The sequence below is a fragment of the Protopterus annectens genome, chromosome 6.part0 (assembly GCF_019279795.1).
Source record: "Protopterus annectens isolate FY-2018-M chromosome 6.part0, PAN1.0, whole genome shotgun sequence".
NCBI lineage: Eukaryota > Metazoa > Chordata > Ceratodontiformes > Protopteridae > Protopterus > Protopterus annectens.
Window position 1 is genome coordinate 517,572,288 of NC_056737.1, and position 17,059 is coordinate 517,589,346.

Below are 17,059 nucleotides of genomic sequence, written 5' to 3' on the forward strand. Positions count from 1 at the left end.
CTTAACCATGAGGGCCTTAAACTGTCAGTTCCATATGCTAAAATACCAACAGTTTTTGTTATCACAATTGAAAAGTAAAATGTCACAACCTGAACAACCAGACTTGAAGGAGTTGCAGGATTTGATGCATAGTGCAGAACAAGTGGGTAAGCATACCTTACAATGTGGTTTTGATGCTCTAGAGGCCTCGTGTAGAGCTGCTGTTACAGGATCAGTCATACGTAGACATGCCTGGCTCAAGGAACAAACCTTGCCTGATCATGTCAAAGCTAAATTACTAGATGCCCCTCTACAAAAGGATGTATTATTTGGTGCTAATGCTGAGGAGGTATTAAGGAAAATGGAGGAAAAAGCTAAATCAATGCAAACTGAAAAATTTTCTACAGGTACAACTCCTACTTTTCAGTAGAAATTGGCCTTCCAAAAATTGGTCCTTTCCAGCCACGGACAGACCCCAAAGAGGTAGATACAGATGCCCGAGGGGCAGAGGACAATCCCAAGGATCGTTTAGAGGCAGACAATGGCAAGCTTCAACACAAAGAGTTGGTGAGGATAACTCGCAATCATTCAGAAAGCAAGCCCAATGACTTTCCCCTTTGCATGCCAAGCAAGACTCAAATGGCAGCCCCCTTAGGAGGAAAACTGGCATTATTTTCAAAAAATTGGCATATTGTCACAAAAGACAAATGGATCATGGACATTATAAACAGAGGCTACAGATTCCATTTTCACACCCTTCCAAAAATGCGAGGCATGCCAAACCTGCCGCACAATCAAAGGGCAGAGGCACAAAGGCAAATTACATAGCTTATAAACATGAAAGCTATTCAAGAGGTACCAACGCACGAACAAGGTCAAGGTTTTTATTCCAGACTATTCCTGGTACCAAGGAAGGGAAAAGATTGGAGACCTATTCTGGACCTATCCATCCTGAACACATTTCTACTCGTACCAAAATTCAAGATGCTCACTCTACAGCAGCTTCTTCCCATGCTGGGCAAGGAGTCTTGGCTGGTAACATTGGACCTCAAGGAGGCATACCTGCATGTCCCAATCGGACAAAATTGCAGAAGATACCTCAGATTTCTTGCAGGTTCAACCCATTATCATTTCTCTGCATTGCCCTTTGGCTTATCTACTGCACCCAGAGTATTCACAAAATGCCTGGCATCAGTAATTGCCTACTGCAGACTGCAAGGGATACAAATATACCCCTATTTGGACGACTGCCTGATCCAAGTGGACAGCAAGCACATTCTTCTGAAACATCTGGCTTATGTAATAATGTTGTTGCACTCTCTGGGATACACAGTCAAAAAAAGGAAATCTAGACTAATACCCTCTCAGAAGATAATTTTCCTGGGTGCCAACTTGGACACAAACACCCAGATGGCCTACCTCATGCCAGAGAAGCAGGGGCATCTAACTCAATACTTCAGAACACTAGCAAATTGCACCAGGCTGACTGCAAGGAAAATCCTGCGGGCTCTGGGATTCATGGCATCTTGCATCTTACTAATCCCATGTGCAAAGCTGCATATGAGGAAGCTACAATGGTACCTGAAATACCTATGGTCTCAACACAGACGCAGTTTGGAAACAATAATACCACTAATTCCATGGCTGCAAAAGGAATTTCTGTGGTGGGCTCAAGCATGCCAAACAAACACAGGTCTTCCATTCAGCAAGCCTCAAGCAAATCAAGTCATCACAACAGACGCCTGACTTCGCCTGGGGGGCGCACATGACAGATAGGTGCATTCAGGGCAAATGGTCCCAAAAAGAAAAGCACCTTCACATCAATCAAAAAGAAATGCTAGCAGTAATAATTGCTATTATAGCTTTCAGAGGCCTCCTGCGACCAGGTCAACTATTGATAAGAATGGACAACACCACAGTTGTGGTACATAAACAGGGAGGAACACATTCATACCCCCTATGCAGACTGGCCATGTCACTTTGGAACATGGCCATGGACTTACAAATCGATCTACAAGCACAGTACTTGCCAGGCAAGGAAAACACGCTGACAGACAACTTAAGCAGAAATGACAGATCCACATGAATGGAAGTTGCATCCAAAAGTTTTTACAGAAATAATCCAAGCATGGGGAAGGCCAGACATAGATCTCTTTGCCTCCCACAAAAATCACCAATTGGCAATTCTGCTTAAGGATTTTCCATCCAAAGGCCTGGAGAGTGGACGCTCTCTCCTTCAGTTGGACATCAGTGACAGTTTATGCCTTCCCACCTCTTCCTCTGCTGCCCAAAGTTCTATTGAAAACCAGAGCAGACAGACCAAAGATGATTCTCATTGCTCCAGACTGGCCAAGACAACACTGGTACCCACTCCTGAGGAGCCTGACGCATTTTCCACCATGGACCCTGCCTCTAATGCCTCTTCTCCTGACTCAGCATAGCTTCAAAACTCTTCACAGCCAGCTAAAAACACTCAATCTAGCCACATGGAAGATTCCTTAGCATCACAACAGACCCTACTCTCCAAGGAGGTGCAGGATGTCATTTTGGAGGCCACGAGGCCGTCAACTAGAAAAGCTTACTCCGCAAAATGGAAACTGTTTTGTGTCTGGAATGAGAAAAAGGGCCAGGATCCTGGAAAACTGAAGTTACCTCAAATACTACAGTATCTAGCTGAGCTGCTAAGCAGTGGACTTTCATTCTCCTCCATCAAAATCCATGCCTCAGCCATTTCTGCAGAATACAACACTGTTACACCCTTATTCTCTCACCCTCTCTTAAGACAGTTCCTCAGAGGGGCTAAGAATCTAAGACCCCCAAGGAAACAACCAATACCTGCTTGGGATCTCAATTTCATTCTGGAAAAACTGACCTTACCTCCCTTTGAGCCAGCTGCCTCATCAGATTTGCAATATTTGTCCTGGAAAACAGCTTTGCTTCTGGCTATTACCTCAGCTCGTAGAGTTTCAGAACTACAAGCTCTCATGGCTGTGCAGCCTTTTATCATCTTCCATCAGGACAGAGTTTCCTTACGAACCAACCCGTCTTTTATGCCTGAAGTGGTATCCAGGGTAGCTTTGAATCAGGCCATACACTTGCCTACCTTTTTATCCTACTCCTCAAAACAAAGGGGAGAGGTTACTACATTCCTTGGACATCCACAGACAACTGCGTTATTATTTGGATAGAACAAAGCCTTTCAGAAAATCAGAACAGCTCTTTGTGTCCTTTGCTGTAGGAGCTCAAGGAAAACCAATTTCCAAACCGACCATCTCAAAATGGATAGCCCACTGCATACGCTTTTGCTATTCTTTTCATGGCAAAACTGTACCTACAGGCATCAGATCTCACAGCTACCTCTACAGCTTTCCTCAGAGGAGTTCCTACCAAAGATATTTTGGAAGCAGCTACTTGGAGTTCTGTGCATACCTTCTCCAAGCACTAGAACCTTCCACTATACTCCAAAACTAGAGCAGGCTTTGCCACTGCAGTCTTGCAGGGCATCCTGGCTCCTCCTAGTTCCACCTAGTGCCTACCACCCCTTTCTTAGCTTTGGGATTCTACCCATCTGTTATGACTGCAGCTGTATGCACGATGAACATAGTACAGTTTTGTACCTACCATAAATGTAGATGTTCGAGTGCTAATACAGCTGCAGTCCAGGTTTCCCTCCCTCCTTCCCCTCTTGGGACAGGCCTATTGGCTAACACCTTCTCATACAACCTGATTGGGGTATTCATTTATGGTGTATTTGCTTGCCAACTACTGTATTTTTATTATATTGCATTGTTTTATTACACAAATTTATGTATTGCCTTCCTTCCGGGGGCACCTGACATCTGGGGCAAGAAAAACTGAAGAAAATGGTGTCTGCTGGCTCCTTTATACCCCTGTCGCACTGACGTCAGGGAAGAAGCGACTACAACCGACGCCAGACCTAGACTTTGGAATTCAGCCGACCGAGGACCCACCTGACTGCAGGAGAACCCGTCTGTTATGACTGCAGCTGTATTAGCACTCTAACATCTACATTTATGGTAGGTACAAAACTGTACTTTTCATTTACTGCACAGATGTCGACATTCTCCATACTAAGGAGTGCTTCGAGCGCGTGCATTTTGAGATTTAAACTGGCTTGAGTAGCATAACCCTCAGTTTTTTGTTAATTGGGCCGTTTACGGAGGTGGGTTTGACTTTTGAGCCTTGCGTAAGAAATTGCCTTGGCCAGTATTTGAAAGCCTAGGGGTGACAGGTACATGCCATCTCTTGAGAAGCAAGGCGGCTTGTCAAGCATGTCGTTCCAGGCTGACAGTCACTGAATCCCCTTTGAATGACACCTGAAGCTTAGCCAATTGTTGAAATTTATCATTTTTTTCTTTATACTGATGTATCATTCTTTGTGAGGGCAGGATGCTGCTTATATATATATATATATATATATATGTATGTATAGATGTGTGTATGTATATATGTGTGTGTGTGTGTGTGTGTGTGTGTGTATATATATATATATATATATATATATATATATATATATATATATATATATATGCAATAGATCTAGATAATGTGTGTGTGTGTGTGTGTATATATATATATATATATATATATATATATATATATATATATATATATATATATATATATATATATATATAAATATATAAAATAGGTAATGGGTATAGATAATAGATATATATAATTACTTCACATTAAGGGGGGGCACCTGAAATCTGGGGCAAGAAAAACTGATGTAATGGTGTCTGCTGCATGCTTTATACCCCTGACTACCTGATGTCACGGAGGATGAGACGGCAACCGACGCAGGCCCCAAGACTTTGATAATTATCAATCAGGCCATCTGAGGGCTACTGCAAGCAGATGACCCAAATGTGATGACTGCAACAGTGATTACACTCTAACATCTACATTTTGTACACAACTGTACTTCCTTTTGGTATAGTTTTAAAGGAAAGCTGTTGCAGGGTAAACCAAATGGTCATTGTACTAGAGCTCTGGTTACTTGTAGAACATTTTTTCTAGAGCTGTGCTCTGAGATTTGTACAGCTGTTGCGTGTATGGGTCCTCACACTCTTGTCCCTCTACAAACTGGATCTTTCAGTTTAGCTGCAGGGCTTCTTCTGGTTTCACTGTATTGCTCAATATCCTTCTGAGACACCTCTCTAGAGTTTTACTTGGTTGGGGACTCAGGTTGAATCCAGGCAGAAAAGACGCAATCAGATATGAACGTTTTGTGGTTACCATAATGATTGATCTGTTTTGTCTTTCTTTGTGGTTCAACTTTCCTTCCTTCCCTTCTCCAGCCCCTGACTTTTTGGCAAGCCTCTTGACTGTGGGATGACTGGGTTGGAGAGCGCTTTCCTTTTCCCTTTTGTGTTTGAGCCCTTCATAATTTTGTCAATGGAGTATGAGTATTTTCTATTTGGGATAGTATGGGGCAAACTGTGAGGTAGGTCTTGACTAGCAAGGAATTATGGGTAGAGGAGGTGGAGCTCGATGGGCTGAAGTCTGTGGAATGTGTCCAGCTCCAGATCTGATGATCCACGGGTTGAACAAGACCGAAAAGAGACAACCCGGATAACCTGGATCTGTTATGGTAAGCATATAACTTTTTTTTTTTTTTTTTTTCTTTTGAATGCAAGAGAGAAGTTGAACAAAATGATCCCATGTGCATAGCACACTCACTAATTTTTTTTCTTTTTGTTTGCTTTAGTTTTATATCATGTTTAAGTAGGTCATATGTAGCCCTGTCTTTTCTCTGCAGCAGTAGAATTTATAATGTATTTTGTTTTTGTGATCTTTAATACTGAGTTTTATTTTTCCAGGCTTGGCCTAGCAGGAAGGAGATTACCCATTGCAGGCCCAGGTGGAGGTAGAGGTCGTGGTGTTGTACCATTAAGGTAAGGTGGCAGAAATGTCAGGAACTTGAATGGCTGCTGTAATTCTTGCATGTTAAGGAAACAAGGGCAGTATCCCGAACTTCCAACACTAAAATGAGTGTAGTTTAACTGAGTCCGTAATACAAGTGGCTTGTGATTTGATGTTCTTTGTGTTTCACTGTTGCAGTCATTACATTTGGGGTTATCTGCTGCTTGGAGTAGCCCTTAGTTGGCCTGATTAACCAAGTCTTTGGTCCTACATTGGTTGCTATCTTTTCTTCCATGACGTTGGGTCGTCAGGGGTATAAAACATGCAGCCGACGTCTTGCATCAGTCTCTTGCCGTGCTGTGCCTGAAGCAGAAGCAGTTAGCAAGTGCTAGTTGGCCGACTCCTGAAATTTTCGTTTTCGAGTTTCAGAACCGAAGTATTCAACGAAATACTAAGTACCCCATTGGGGAAACTTTTTCTTGCTCTAATCCGATGTCAGCAAAAGTAAATAATTGCATTTCTTGTTGAAAGCGAATAACTCAAAGATTTTCATTCGTACTGTATTCCTTGCCTAGACCCTGACCATGACTTGCCTCGCTGTCAGTTTTGTGCCTTATTTAAACCATGAACTATTCGTCGTCTGTATATTTGTGCTATTTTGGTGCTTGGTTCAATTATCCTGATATGTCTTCGGTAAGCCATTCGACTACCGATATTCCGAAAAAAACAGATAGACCGAGACAGACCGCCCAGTTTGCCGGTACTCGGGTGCTTTTGCAGCCCCTCATACCTGCTACTTCAGATTCGCAGGCCTCTACTGAGACCCATTCGGAGTCAGGTATGCCGGGAGATGCTTCCGCGGATATCTTTACCTTGGATGGGTCCGGAGCCGCTGTGCAGGCACTGGCTTCTGAGGGTGCATTCAGGCCTACTGATTTGCTTATTAAACTGATGCCATCTCCTTCAAGGCCTAAAACTTGAACCATGCCTAGAAAGTGACGCCCAGACCGCATGGTCAGGCGTCTATGCCTAAAAAACACGAATGATAAGAATGACTGAAAATCTTACTACTTTAATCAGGGGAAGCCAACCTTCCCCCTCCAAGAGACCTAGGTCTGAGTTTGCTTATGATACTTTTGACCAGTATTCTGTAATTTCTGTTTCCTCTGATGACCAGGATTTACCCTTGTCTACCTATGAGGATTCTGATGCTGAGGACTCTATTCCCTCTGCTTTCCCCCACAGAAGATTTCTCTTTTAGTGAAACTTTGCATACTCTCCGGGAGCCTTTTCGTTTGGAATGTGAAAAAGAGGCTTGGGGATTTCTTACTCCTGCCCCAGCACAGGCCTTTAGCTGTACCTCCTGTACTGGACATTGTTGATGCCTTTTCGGAATCTAGCATGGCCTGTGACTCTCTACCTCCTGCTTCCAGATATTGCAGGGTTCCTGACTCTCGCAAGTTCCTTTTCAAAAACCCTACTGCGGATCCTGAAACCGTTTCACAGGGACTCAAGGGCATTACAGCTACTACTGCCAGAAATCCTACCCCCTCTGATAGAGGCTCCAGGGCGCTCGTAGATGGGGTAAGAAGGTATACACTTCTGCAACTTTGGCCATAAGGGCCTTTAATTGCCAGTTTCATATGTTAACGTATCAGCTGCATATTATTGGATTGCTTAAACAGAATATTGTTTCCGGATTGTGCTGAAAATAAGGATTTACAGGATTTAATGCATTCTGCTGAACAAGTTGGTAAACATACATTGCAGTGTGGTTTTGATTCACTAGAAACATCTTGCAGGGCTGTGGTAACTGGGTCTGTACTTAGAAGACATGCTTGGCTTAAGGAGCAATCATTGCCATATCATGTTAAAGCAAAATTACTGGATGTTCCCTTAAGTCATGGCCACCTGTTTGGCAACAGGGCAGTAGTAGTTCTTAAAAAGATGGAGGAAAAAGCTAAATCTATGCAGACTGTTAAAGATTTTTTACAAGTACAGTCTCCAAGATTTAGTAGGCATTGGCCTTCTAAGAATTGGTCCTTTCCTGCCTCTTCCAGACCTTCTCAGTCCAAACCCAGATCCAGCAGAGCACGCAGCCCTCAGTCCCAGGGGACACACAGGACTAAGCAGTGGGGGGCATCCACTTCCAAATTTGGGAGTAATAAAACTCTCCCCTATGGTAAACTGTCTCTGATTTCTTTTTAAAACTTCCAAGCACTTTCCACTTGACTGTCCCTTTGGGGGGAAGATTGAACTTCATGCAATGAAGTGGGGACTTGTTACCCAGGACAAATGGATTTTAAATAGTGTCCCAAGGATACAGATTTCGCTTCCACACGTTACCAACTCTAAGTGGTTGGCCGGATCTACCTCCAAATCAGTGGGCAGAGGTGCAAAAGCAAGTTCTCTCTCTTAAGCATAGGGGCTGTTCAGTTGGTACCAGAAAAAGAAAAGGGACAAGTTTCTAATCAAGATTTTTCCCAGTACCTAGAAAAGACAATTCATGATGCCCTTTTCTGGACCTGCCTACTGTAAACATCTTTTTGGTGATTTCAAAATTCAAGATGCTGACTCTTCACTAGTTGCTTCCTATGCTAAGCAAAGGTGCCTGGTTGGCAACACTAAATTTAAAGGAAGCTTACCTACTAAATTTAAAGGAAGCATACCTACATATCCCAATCAGGGAATCTTGCAGCAGATACCTACACTTCAAAGCAGGCTACACGCACTCTTGGTGGACCTGTATATCCTAAACACCTTTTTGCTGATTCCAAAATTCAGGGTGTTAACTCTTCACCACTTGCTTCCCATGATGGGCAAAGATGCCTGGTTGGCAACACTGGATTTAAAGGAAGCCTACCTACACATCCCAATTGGGGAATCTTGCAGAAAATACCTACACTTCAAAGCAGGCTGCATGCACTCAGTTCTCTGCACTGCCCTTTGGCTTATCTACTGTGCCCAGGGTATTCACAAAGTGCCTAGCTCCAGGCATTGCATTTTGCAAGCAAATATTCAAATATACCAATACCTGGACAATTGTCCAATTTAGGCAGAAAACCAGGACATACTGTTGAATCATTTGACTTTTATACAACGGGTGCTAACTTGCCTGGGGTACACCATAAACTAAAACAAGTCATACCTGGTACCCTGTCAAATTATATTCCTGGGAGCAAGCTTGAATACAACTTCCCAGATGGCTTTCCTCACGCCAGAGAAACAAATTCACTTGACAACCTACTTCAAACAAGTGGCCACAAAAACCCTGCTATCTGCAAGGCAAATACTGCAAGCCTTGGGGTTCATGTCCTCCTGGATTCTTCTAATTCCATATGCAAGACTGCATATGAGGAAACTGCAGTGGTAACTAAAAAGCCTATGGTGTCAGCATTCTCTGGATCTAGAAGCAGTGATTTCTATCATTCCTCGTCTACACCTAGAGTCCCTTTGGTGGGCAGAGGCCTGCCACCAAGACCAGGGGCTACCATTCACACTGACCCCTGCTGCCCAAACCCTAACAGATGGATCAGACTATGCATGTGGGGGTGGGGCGCTCCTGGCAGGGAAGTGCATTCAGAGCAAATGGAACCCAATTCAAATGCACCTTCACATCAATTTATAAAGAAATGTTAGCTGTACAGAATGCTCTGACAACCTTCAAAGACTGCAACCTTCCAGGACAATTAAGTGGTATTGTCAGTCTTTACCATTATGTGGTACATAAGCAGGGGGGGGTACACATTCTTGTCCCCTTTGCAGACTAGCCATGGCATTGTGGAACACAGCCTTGAAGCTCAATTCCTGCCAGGAAAATTAAATACACTGGCAGTCAGACTAAGTAGAAACCTCATGGTCCCACACAAGTGGAAACTGGAACCAAGGATTTTCAACATGTTGACAAGCAAATGAGGGAGCCCAGATATAGACCGGTTTGCCTCCCCCCAGAACTATCCATTGGAAAATTTTTGCTCAAGGTTTCAGCTTGGAAGGTGGATGCTCTGTCCTTCAGCCCTATCAGTTTATGCCTTTCCTCCTCTGCTGTTCAAAGTACTACTAAAGGTCAAACAAGACAAACCAAGGATGGTTTTGATTGCACCAGCTTGTCTACGCCAACACTGGTACCCTCTCCTGCAGTGTTGCTCTTGGCCCCATGGCACCTACCTCAGACTCCTACCCTGTTGTCTCAGCAGGAGAACCTGATGCCTCACCTTGAGCTTCAAACACTGAACCTAGCAGCCTGCCTAATTACTTAAGCTCTCCTTTACCATCCCTCAGTAAACCAGTGATGTATGTCATTTTAGAGGCAAGGGGGCCTAGTTCTAGAAAATCTTATGCTGAAAAATGGAAAATATTTTGTGCCTGGAACTTATTTCAAGGGATGAGCACAGCAGTGCCCAATTTATCTCAGATTTTACAATATTTAACTGAGATGCTTCACAAGGGCCTGTCTTTTTCCTCAAAAATTCACGCCTCAGCCATTTCAGCTCATTATAACACAGAACCTCACTCTCTCTCTCATCCACTGCTCAAGCAGTTCCTCAAAGGGGCCAAAAATTTAAGACCACCCAGGACATCTCCAACTCCAGCCTGGGACCTTAACTTTTTATTGGAGAAACGCACCCTTCCTCCTTTCGAGCTAGCTGCTACTGCAGATTTAAAATTATTTTCTTTGAAAGCAGCTTCCCTTTTAGCCATCACTTCAGCAAGAAGGGTGTCTGAATTACAGGCACTTATGGCAGTGGAGCCTTTCATCTTTCATGCGGACAGGGTGTCCCTCAGGACCAATCCCTCTTTCATGCCAATGGTGGTATCCAGTGTGGCCTTTAACAGTTCATTCATTTGCCAACCTTCTTTCCTAACACAAGAAACAAAGGGGAATGGATACTGCACTCCTTAGATGTGTACAGACAACTTAGATTCTACTTGGACAGGACTAAACCTCAAAGGAATTCTGAACTGCTGGTGGTAATTGCTGCCGCAACAGAGCGGAAGGCTATTTCAAAGCAAAACATTTCCAAATGGTTAGGCCATTGCATTCATTTCTGCTATAAGCACCGTGGAAAACCTATCCTACAGGGGATCAGACCCCACTCAACCAGGGCTGCATCTACCTCTACAGGCTTTCTCAAGAGGCGTAACTACCAGGGACATCCTAGAAGCTGCTACCTGGAGTTCTGTACCTACTTTCACCAAGCATTACCATTTGCCAATTTTCTCTAAATCCAGAGCTGGCTTTGCCACTTCAGTTTTGCAGGGCCTTATATCTGGTCCTAATGCTGTCTAAATTCCTCCTCCCATCCTTAGCTTTGGGAATCTACCCAAATTTAGTGACTGCAACAGTGAAACATGAACATAGTATAGTTGTGTGCACTTACCATAAATGTAGATGTTGAGTGTATTCACTGTTGCAGTCCTGGTTACCCTCCCTCCCGCCCCCTGACATTTTTTGGCTATACCTCTTCTCTCCTTTTCAATGCTTAAAAGCTTTTTGGTGCGTTTGCTTTTTTTGTTTGAGGTATAACCTTGTATATTTATAGATTTAATTGCTTCCCATTAGGCGGGGGGCACCTGACATCTGGAGTAAGAAAAACTGATGTAATGACGTCGGCTGCATGTTTTATACCCCTGACGACTTGACGTCACGGAAGAGAGCAACCGACGTAGGACCCAAGACTTTGTTAATCAGGCCGACTGAGGGCTACTGCAAGCAGTTAACCCCAAATGTAATGACTGCAACAGTAAATACACTCTTAACATCTACATTTACGGTAAGTGTACACAACTGTACTTTTCTCAAATGGCTGTTCAATACTTCTTAAGCACTTAAGACTTTCAGCAAATGTTGGCAACTTAACTCTTGCCATCACAAGCTTCATCTCTTGTCATTCCTTGCATATCTTATTGGTAGCAGAGCCTTTAAGTTCTTACTGTGGCTTTTTTTATATATGACCATGTGACCCATATTTCCTAGTCCAGGCCTTCATCCCGCCAAAAGTAATTCTGGTCTTCAAAGATAACTGTTCTTGGGCTTGGTATTTGCTAGTGACAGGTAAATATTTTCTTGCCTTTATTTATTTTTTTTTTCCTTTGTCTGGACCATAATATTTATGCCATCAGAACATAGAGTCATTTGACACCATTCCCAGGCAGTGGAAGGAAATGCTGCAGGCATATTGTGGGAGCAAAAGCTCTGCTCTTCCCAAACGTGGGAGCAAAAGCTCTGCTCTTTTCAAACAAACATATGGCGCATTTGAAGTATAGGAAGAGGGTGACCTAATGGTTAAGGTGTTTGCCTTACAAGCACAAGGTGCATGGTTTGAGTCTCACAAGGGATAATTGGCTAAGCTTAAAATGGCTCACAAGAGCAGATAGCTTGGTGCTAATCTATGAACCTAAGAAAAGCCTTGAGGGCCCCTCTGATTTCTCTGCAGCCAGCTTCCATCTGTCCTAGACCATACTCTCCTTGTCTGGTAGATGTGTTGACTTCAGGATGATTTGTAATTTGTGTCCTTTGAACATGACAGTGACATTTGGGTTACTTTTGGTAAAGCTTCCCATTTTCCTCTTGACAGTGATTCTGAACCATACATATGCAATGTAGGTGTATGTCTGTTCATTAATTTCAGCTTTTGATTGTCTACTTGGGGGTTGCAGTCTTTGGAATATATAGTTACCCTGACTGGCTGGTGCTGGAGGTTCTGGGTTCCGTTGTTTTATGTAGCCACCAGATGCTGGTTTCACAAGTATTTATTTCTTTTGTGTTAGTCTTTGGACTCTTCAGTGACACCTCTGGTATTAGTTTACCTGATCAGTGCAACTGATGTGGACCTTTCTGCAGATACAGACCCCCCTCTCACTCCCTAAATGGGCCCATCTCAATACTGGAAGATTGCCAAATTCCAGTAATAACGGCCACACAGGTACAAAACGCACTCTCTAAAGCCAAGAATACAGCATCCATGGGACCAGATGACAACCCGGGCTGTGTACTACATGAACTACAATATGAACTGGCACCTCACCTAAGTGTCATGTTTAATCATAGCCTCACCTCAGGTTTCGTGCCCACTGAGTGGCGCAGAGCTGCAATTATCCCAATCCACAAGGGGGGGATCCACCTTGGATCCCGTAAACTACCGTCCCATCAGTCTGACAAGCCTTATCTGCAAGGCCATGGAGCGTATTATCATGGAACTTATAAACAAAGACATTGGCAACCTTCAAACACTGGACCCCACCCAGTTTGGGTTTGTGAAGGGCCGATCTTGTCTCCTGAACCTGATTGACTTCTTTGAATCAGTCTCCAGAGCCATGGACAAGGGTAAGGTGGTCCACACAGCCTATCTAGACCTTGCCAAGGCCTTTGACACCATCCCCCACTCTGGAATCATAGATAAACGTACTAAGTTGGGCGTTAATCCCTAGGTCACCCAATGGGTTGCTAAATGGCTTACTGATAGAACCCACACTGTAAAAGTAGCAGACTCCAAATCCAGCTCCAGACAAGTGGAGTACCTCAGGGTTCAGTCCTGGGGCCGCTCTTGTTTGGCATCTACTTCTCTGAAGTACAGGTCAACACTAAGGGACTCTGGCTAACAAAGTTTGCAGATGACTGCAAATTGGGAGCCATTATTGAATCCCCAAATGATGTGGATACTCTACAAAAGGGCCTTACAGAAACAGATGCTTGGTGCCAGAGCCATGGGCTCAAGCTCAATGCCAAGAAATGTATTGTTATCCCCTTTGGGAAAAAACATGTATCCATGAATTACCATATAGGTGGCAGTACACTAAACACAAAGTGTAATAAGAGACTTAGGGACACAGGTGGACAGTGGTCTCACCTTCGATAACCACATCGCCACAACAGTCAGTAAATCCCTGTATGTGGCACACCTCATCACGAAGGGCTTTTCATCCAGAGAAAAGGAGGTCATTGTCCCACTGTACTCATCCCTCATTAGACCCATTATAGAATACAACGCCCCATTTGGTATGTACCTCTCAAGACATCTGCAACAACTGGAAAGGCCTCAGAAATACCTCACTAAAAGAATCACAGGCCTAAAGCAGATGCCCTACGCTGACCGCCTTAAAAAACTCCAGCTATACTCTGTCGCATATCGTCTACTCAGAGGCGATCTCTGCTTAACATACAAGGCCATGTCAAACCCAGAGCTGTTGGACATGCTACTCTTAAAGAAATCCCAATCCCTCAGAGCTACACGCTCCAGGGATTTAAACCTTGTCATCACAATAAACAAAACATGCTGGAGGGATAGGTTCCTGACCCAGGGACTCCCCAGACTCTGGAATAGATTGCCCATACATGTCAGAGTGCCTCTTTGGACCTCTTCAAGAGGAACCTTGACGATTGGATGGGAGAGGAAATTCACCCCAGGGATCACATCAGTCGCCCTGCTAGACAGGGGTCCAGGAAAGTAAATAATGTGGGAAGAAATAGCCAGGGAATTGTTATGGCTAGGCTTGTATAGACCTAGGGCTGATAGCCTATTACCAACCTTATGAACCTACAGCAGATCTATGGCCTTCCTCTTGTCAGACCGATAACAGGGTTATTTGACATTGGCTTGGATGTTTCCTTAAATACAAATTTTTCATTCATATGTCTGCTTTCCCCTTTGGGGTTGAGAGTGGAGACAATTTCTGGCACAGGTTACTTGACTTTTACTATGTTAAACTTCTGGTGACCTTTGCTACTTATGAAGACAGTAAGTCATATTCTGATTCATACCCTGAACACCCGCAGTGTTGTTCTGATTACTTTTGGTGGACCATACAGCCATTTTTTCTTTAATTTCTCCAAATCTTTTGGGTTTCTAATAACATGATGGGAACGGACCCCATTCCTAAGTCTAAGTACGATTAGTGTTCATGAAATTAGTATTTCAATTTTTGGTGTCAGCCAGAAGTGCTCTTCACCGCACCTGCAATGTGCCCAGTAATGACTCCTACAGTTTGTATGGGGTTACATGTATTGGTAACATATGCATCTAAATTCGGTTGTGGATTATTTTTTTTATAAGACTTGTTGCTCCAACTATTGGAACTGTCTGGGTATCTTTCTTACACATTGCTCTCATTTCTGCCTGCAGATCCTGATATCTTATGACTGTGTCTTTCAGTATGCAAGACACTGTAGTCACTGGGTGTGGCGATTTTCAATGATCAGTGCTACTTTTGTCTTTTCATGGACCCACTATATCTGGTTTTCTAGCATCTATCACTTGAAGTGTTCTTAATGGGTTATCCCGTGTTATGTAAACTTCATTTTCTGTGATACTTTGTAGCTCATGTTTCCAGTGTATTTCAGTCACTTCAGTACCGTAATGTTTGCACAATTCCCAGTGTAATAGTCTTGCCACATTATTATGCCTTTCAGTATACAGTCCTGCTGTCATTAGTGTCCCAAACAGTAATGATGTGTGACTGTTTCCAATTTGGTTTTACAAAACCAACATTTATCTGTTTCTCCCACATGTTCCATTTACTTTGTAAACCAGGGTGTACATAGCCCACTATCTTGGGCTGCCAGTATTAACCTTTCATCTCTTGGTTTGAATTCACCTCTCCTTAATCATTCCTGCATTTGTTCCTGTCAACATGAGGTTCTTCCAGAAGTTTTCTATACTTGCAACTATATATGCATTTTCCACATTTCTTGCCTTCTCATCTGGTCCTTCACCTTATATTTTTTTTTTTGTTTTTTAACACTTTCAGTTGCCTGATTTTTATCTGCTTATAGTTTGATTTCTATTCCTGCTTGACGCCAAAATACTTTTGCTAGATTAAGTAGAGACGTCCTCTAAGATTTATTCTCCTCATGTTTAAAAACTCACTATGTTTGGGTCTTGAGGTCAGCAGATGTGTGGAGTCCCACGATTGCATATCTGTACATGTAATCAATTTCAAGGAGGCTTGTCCCTCCTCTGGAACAGGGAATATATAATCTTGGTATGCACTAATTTTTATAAATCATTTGGTGAGCATGAAATATCCTTGTTTTCTTATCTTATCTATCCAACACACTTTGGGGACCAGTCAGTCACTCCAAAGCTGTAAGTTATAACAGGAAGAGCAAATTGGGTTATAGCTTGGATTTTGTTCCTAGATGTCCACGCAGTTTTCAGGATTAATTTAAGTCTTGTAAAGTATTCCTTAGTAAGTTTTATTTTTGCTCCTTCGTCAATTCCCAAATATTTATAATGTCCCTCAAGTTCTTTTATATCACATTCTTGTCCCAAACTGGTGTTTTCATGGTGCTGCAGTTTTCCTGCCTTAAAGATTGCCTTAGTACATTTATCAAGATGAAATGATGATCTTGTATCATCTGAAAAAGTTTTGACAACTTGCAGTTGTATTTTCAGGTCTTCGTTTGAGCTGTACAGTTTTTAAATCAACAAAAAAAAGTCTTTACACTTTGTTGTTTTCTAGGAGCCAAATTATAGCCTTGGCCTAAACTGTTAAGTAGACAACTTAATGGGTTAAGGGCAAGGCAGAATAGCAGCGGTGACAGTCTCACCCTGGAAAATCCCTCTTTGAATTTTTATCCCGGGGATAATCATTTGTCCTTTTATCATGGCTTAATTGTGAAGTGGTCTCCCACTGATGTCCTTCAAGGATGCATCTGCAGTCATCACATATGGGTTGTCCTGTCTCAGGCAGCCCTTCGGTCGGCCGGATTCCAAAGTCTGGGTCCGGCGTCGGCTGATGTCGCACTTTCCCCGACGTCAGAGCGCCTGGGGTATAAAAGCATCAGCCGGCACCATCTTCCCCAGTCTTTCTTGCCGCGTGGTGCCCGAAGCAGAAGCAGTTCGCAAGTGCCGGTCGGCCAGCTCCTGTAGTTCAGCTACCGAAGACTTCAAAAAGCTAAGTACCCCGTTGGGGACTCTTTCTTGCCTCAGCCAATGTCAGATAAAGTTAATTGTTTAACTTGTGGGAAACAAATACCTCATAAGGATTTCCACTCTTACTGCCTACCCTGCCTAGGCCCAGACCACGACGTCTCGGCCTGTTCAGCCTGTACTTCCTTCAACCGACGCACTCTTAGACGTCGGGCGGAGTTTGCAGAGGAATTTTTTGGGGCTAGTTTTGCGTACAAGATGCCGTCGGAGACTCCGACTTCACATTTAATTAAGAAATGGAAGGACAAGGACCGACACGC

The 17,059-nt window shown here is 43.4% G+C and overlaps 1 protein-coding gene across 1 annotated transcript in view; it reads left to right on the plus strand.

Moving 5' to 3' along the window:
- Window positions 1-17,059, plus strand: part of PNN (pinin, desmosome associated protein) — a 499,028-nt gene that overhangs the window by 34,730 nt on the left and 447,239 nt on the right. The window contains exon 2 of the mRNA XM_044073546.1: window positions 5,826-5,900. Within this exon, the coding sequence (XP_043929481.1) occupies window positions 5,826-5,900 (75 nt within the window). The remainder of the gene's footprint in view (window positions 1-5,825; window positions 5,901-17,059) is intronic.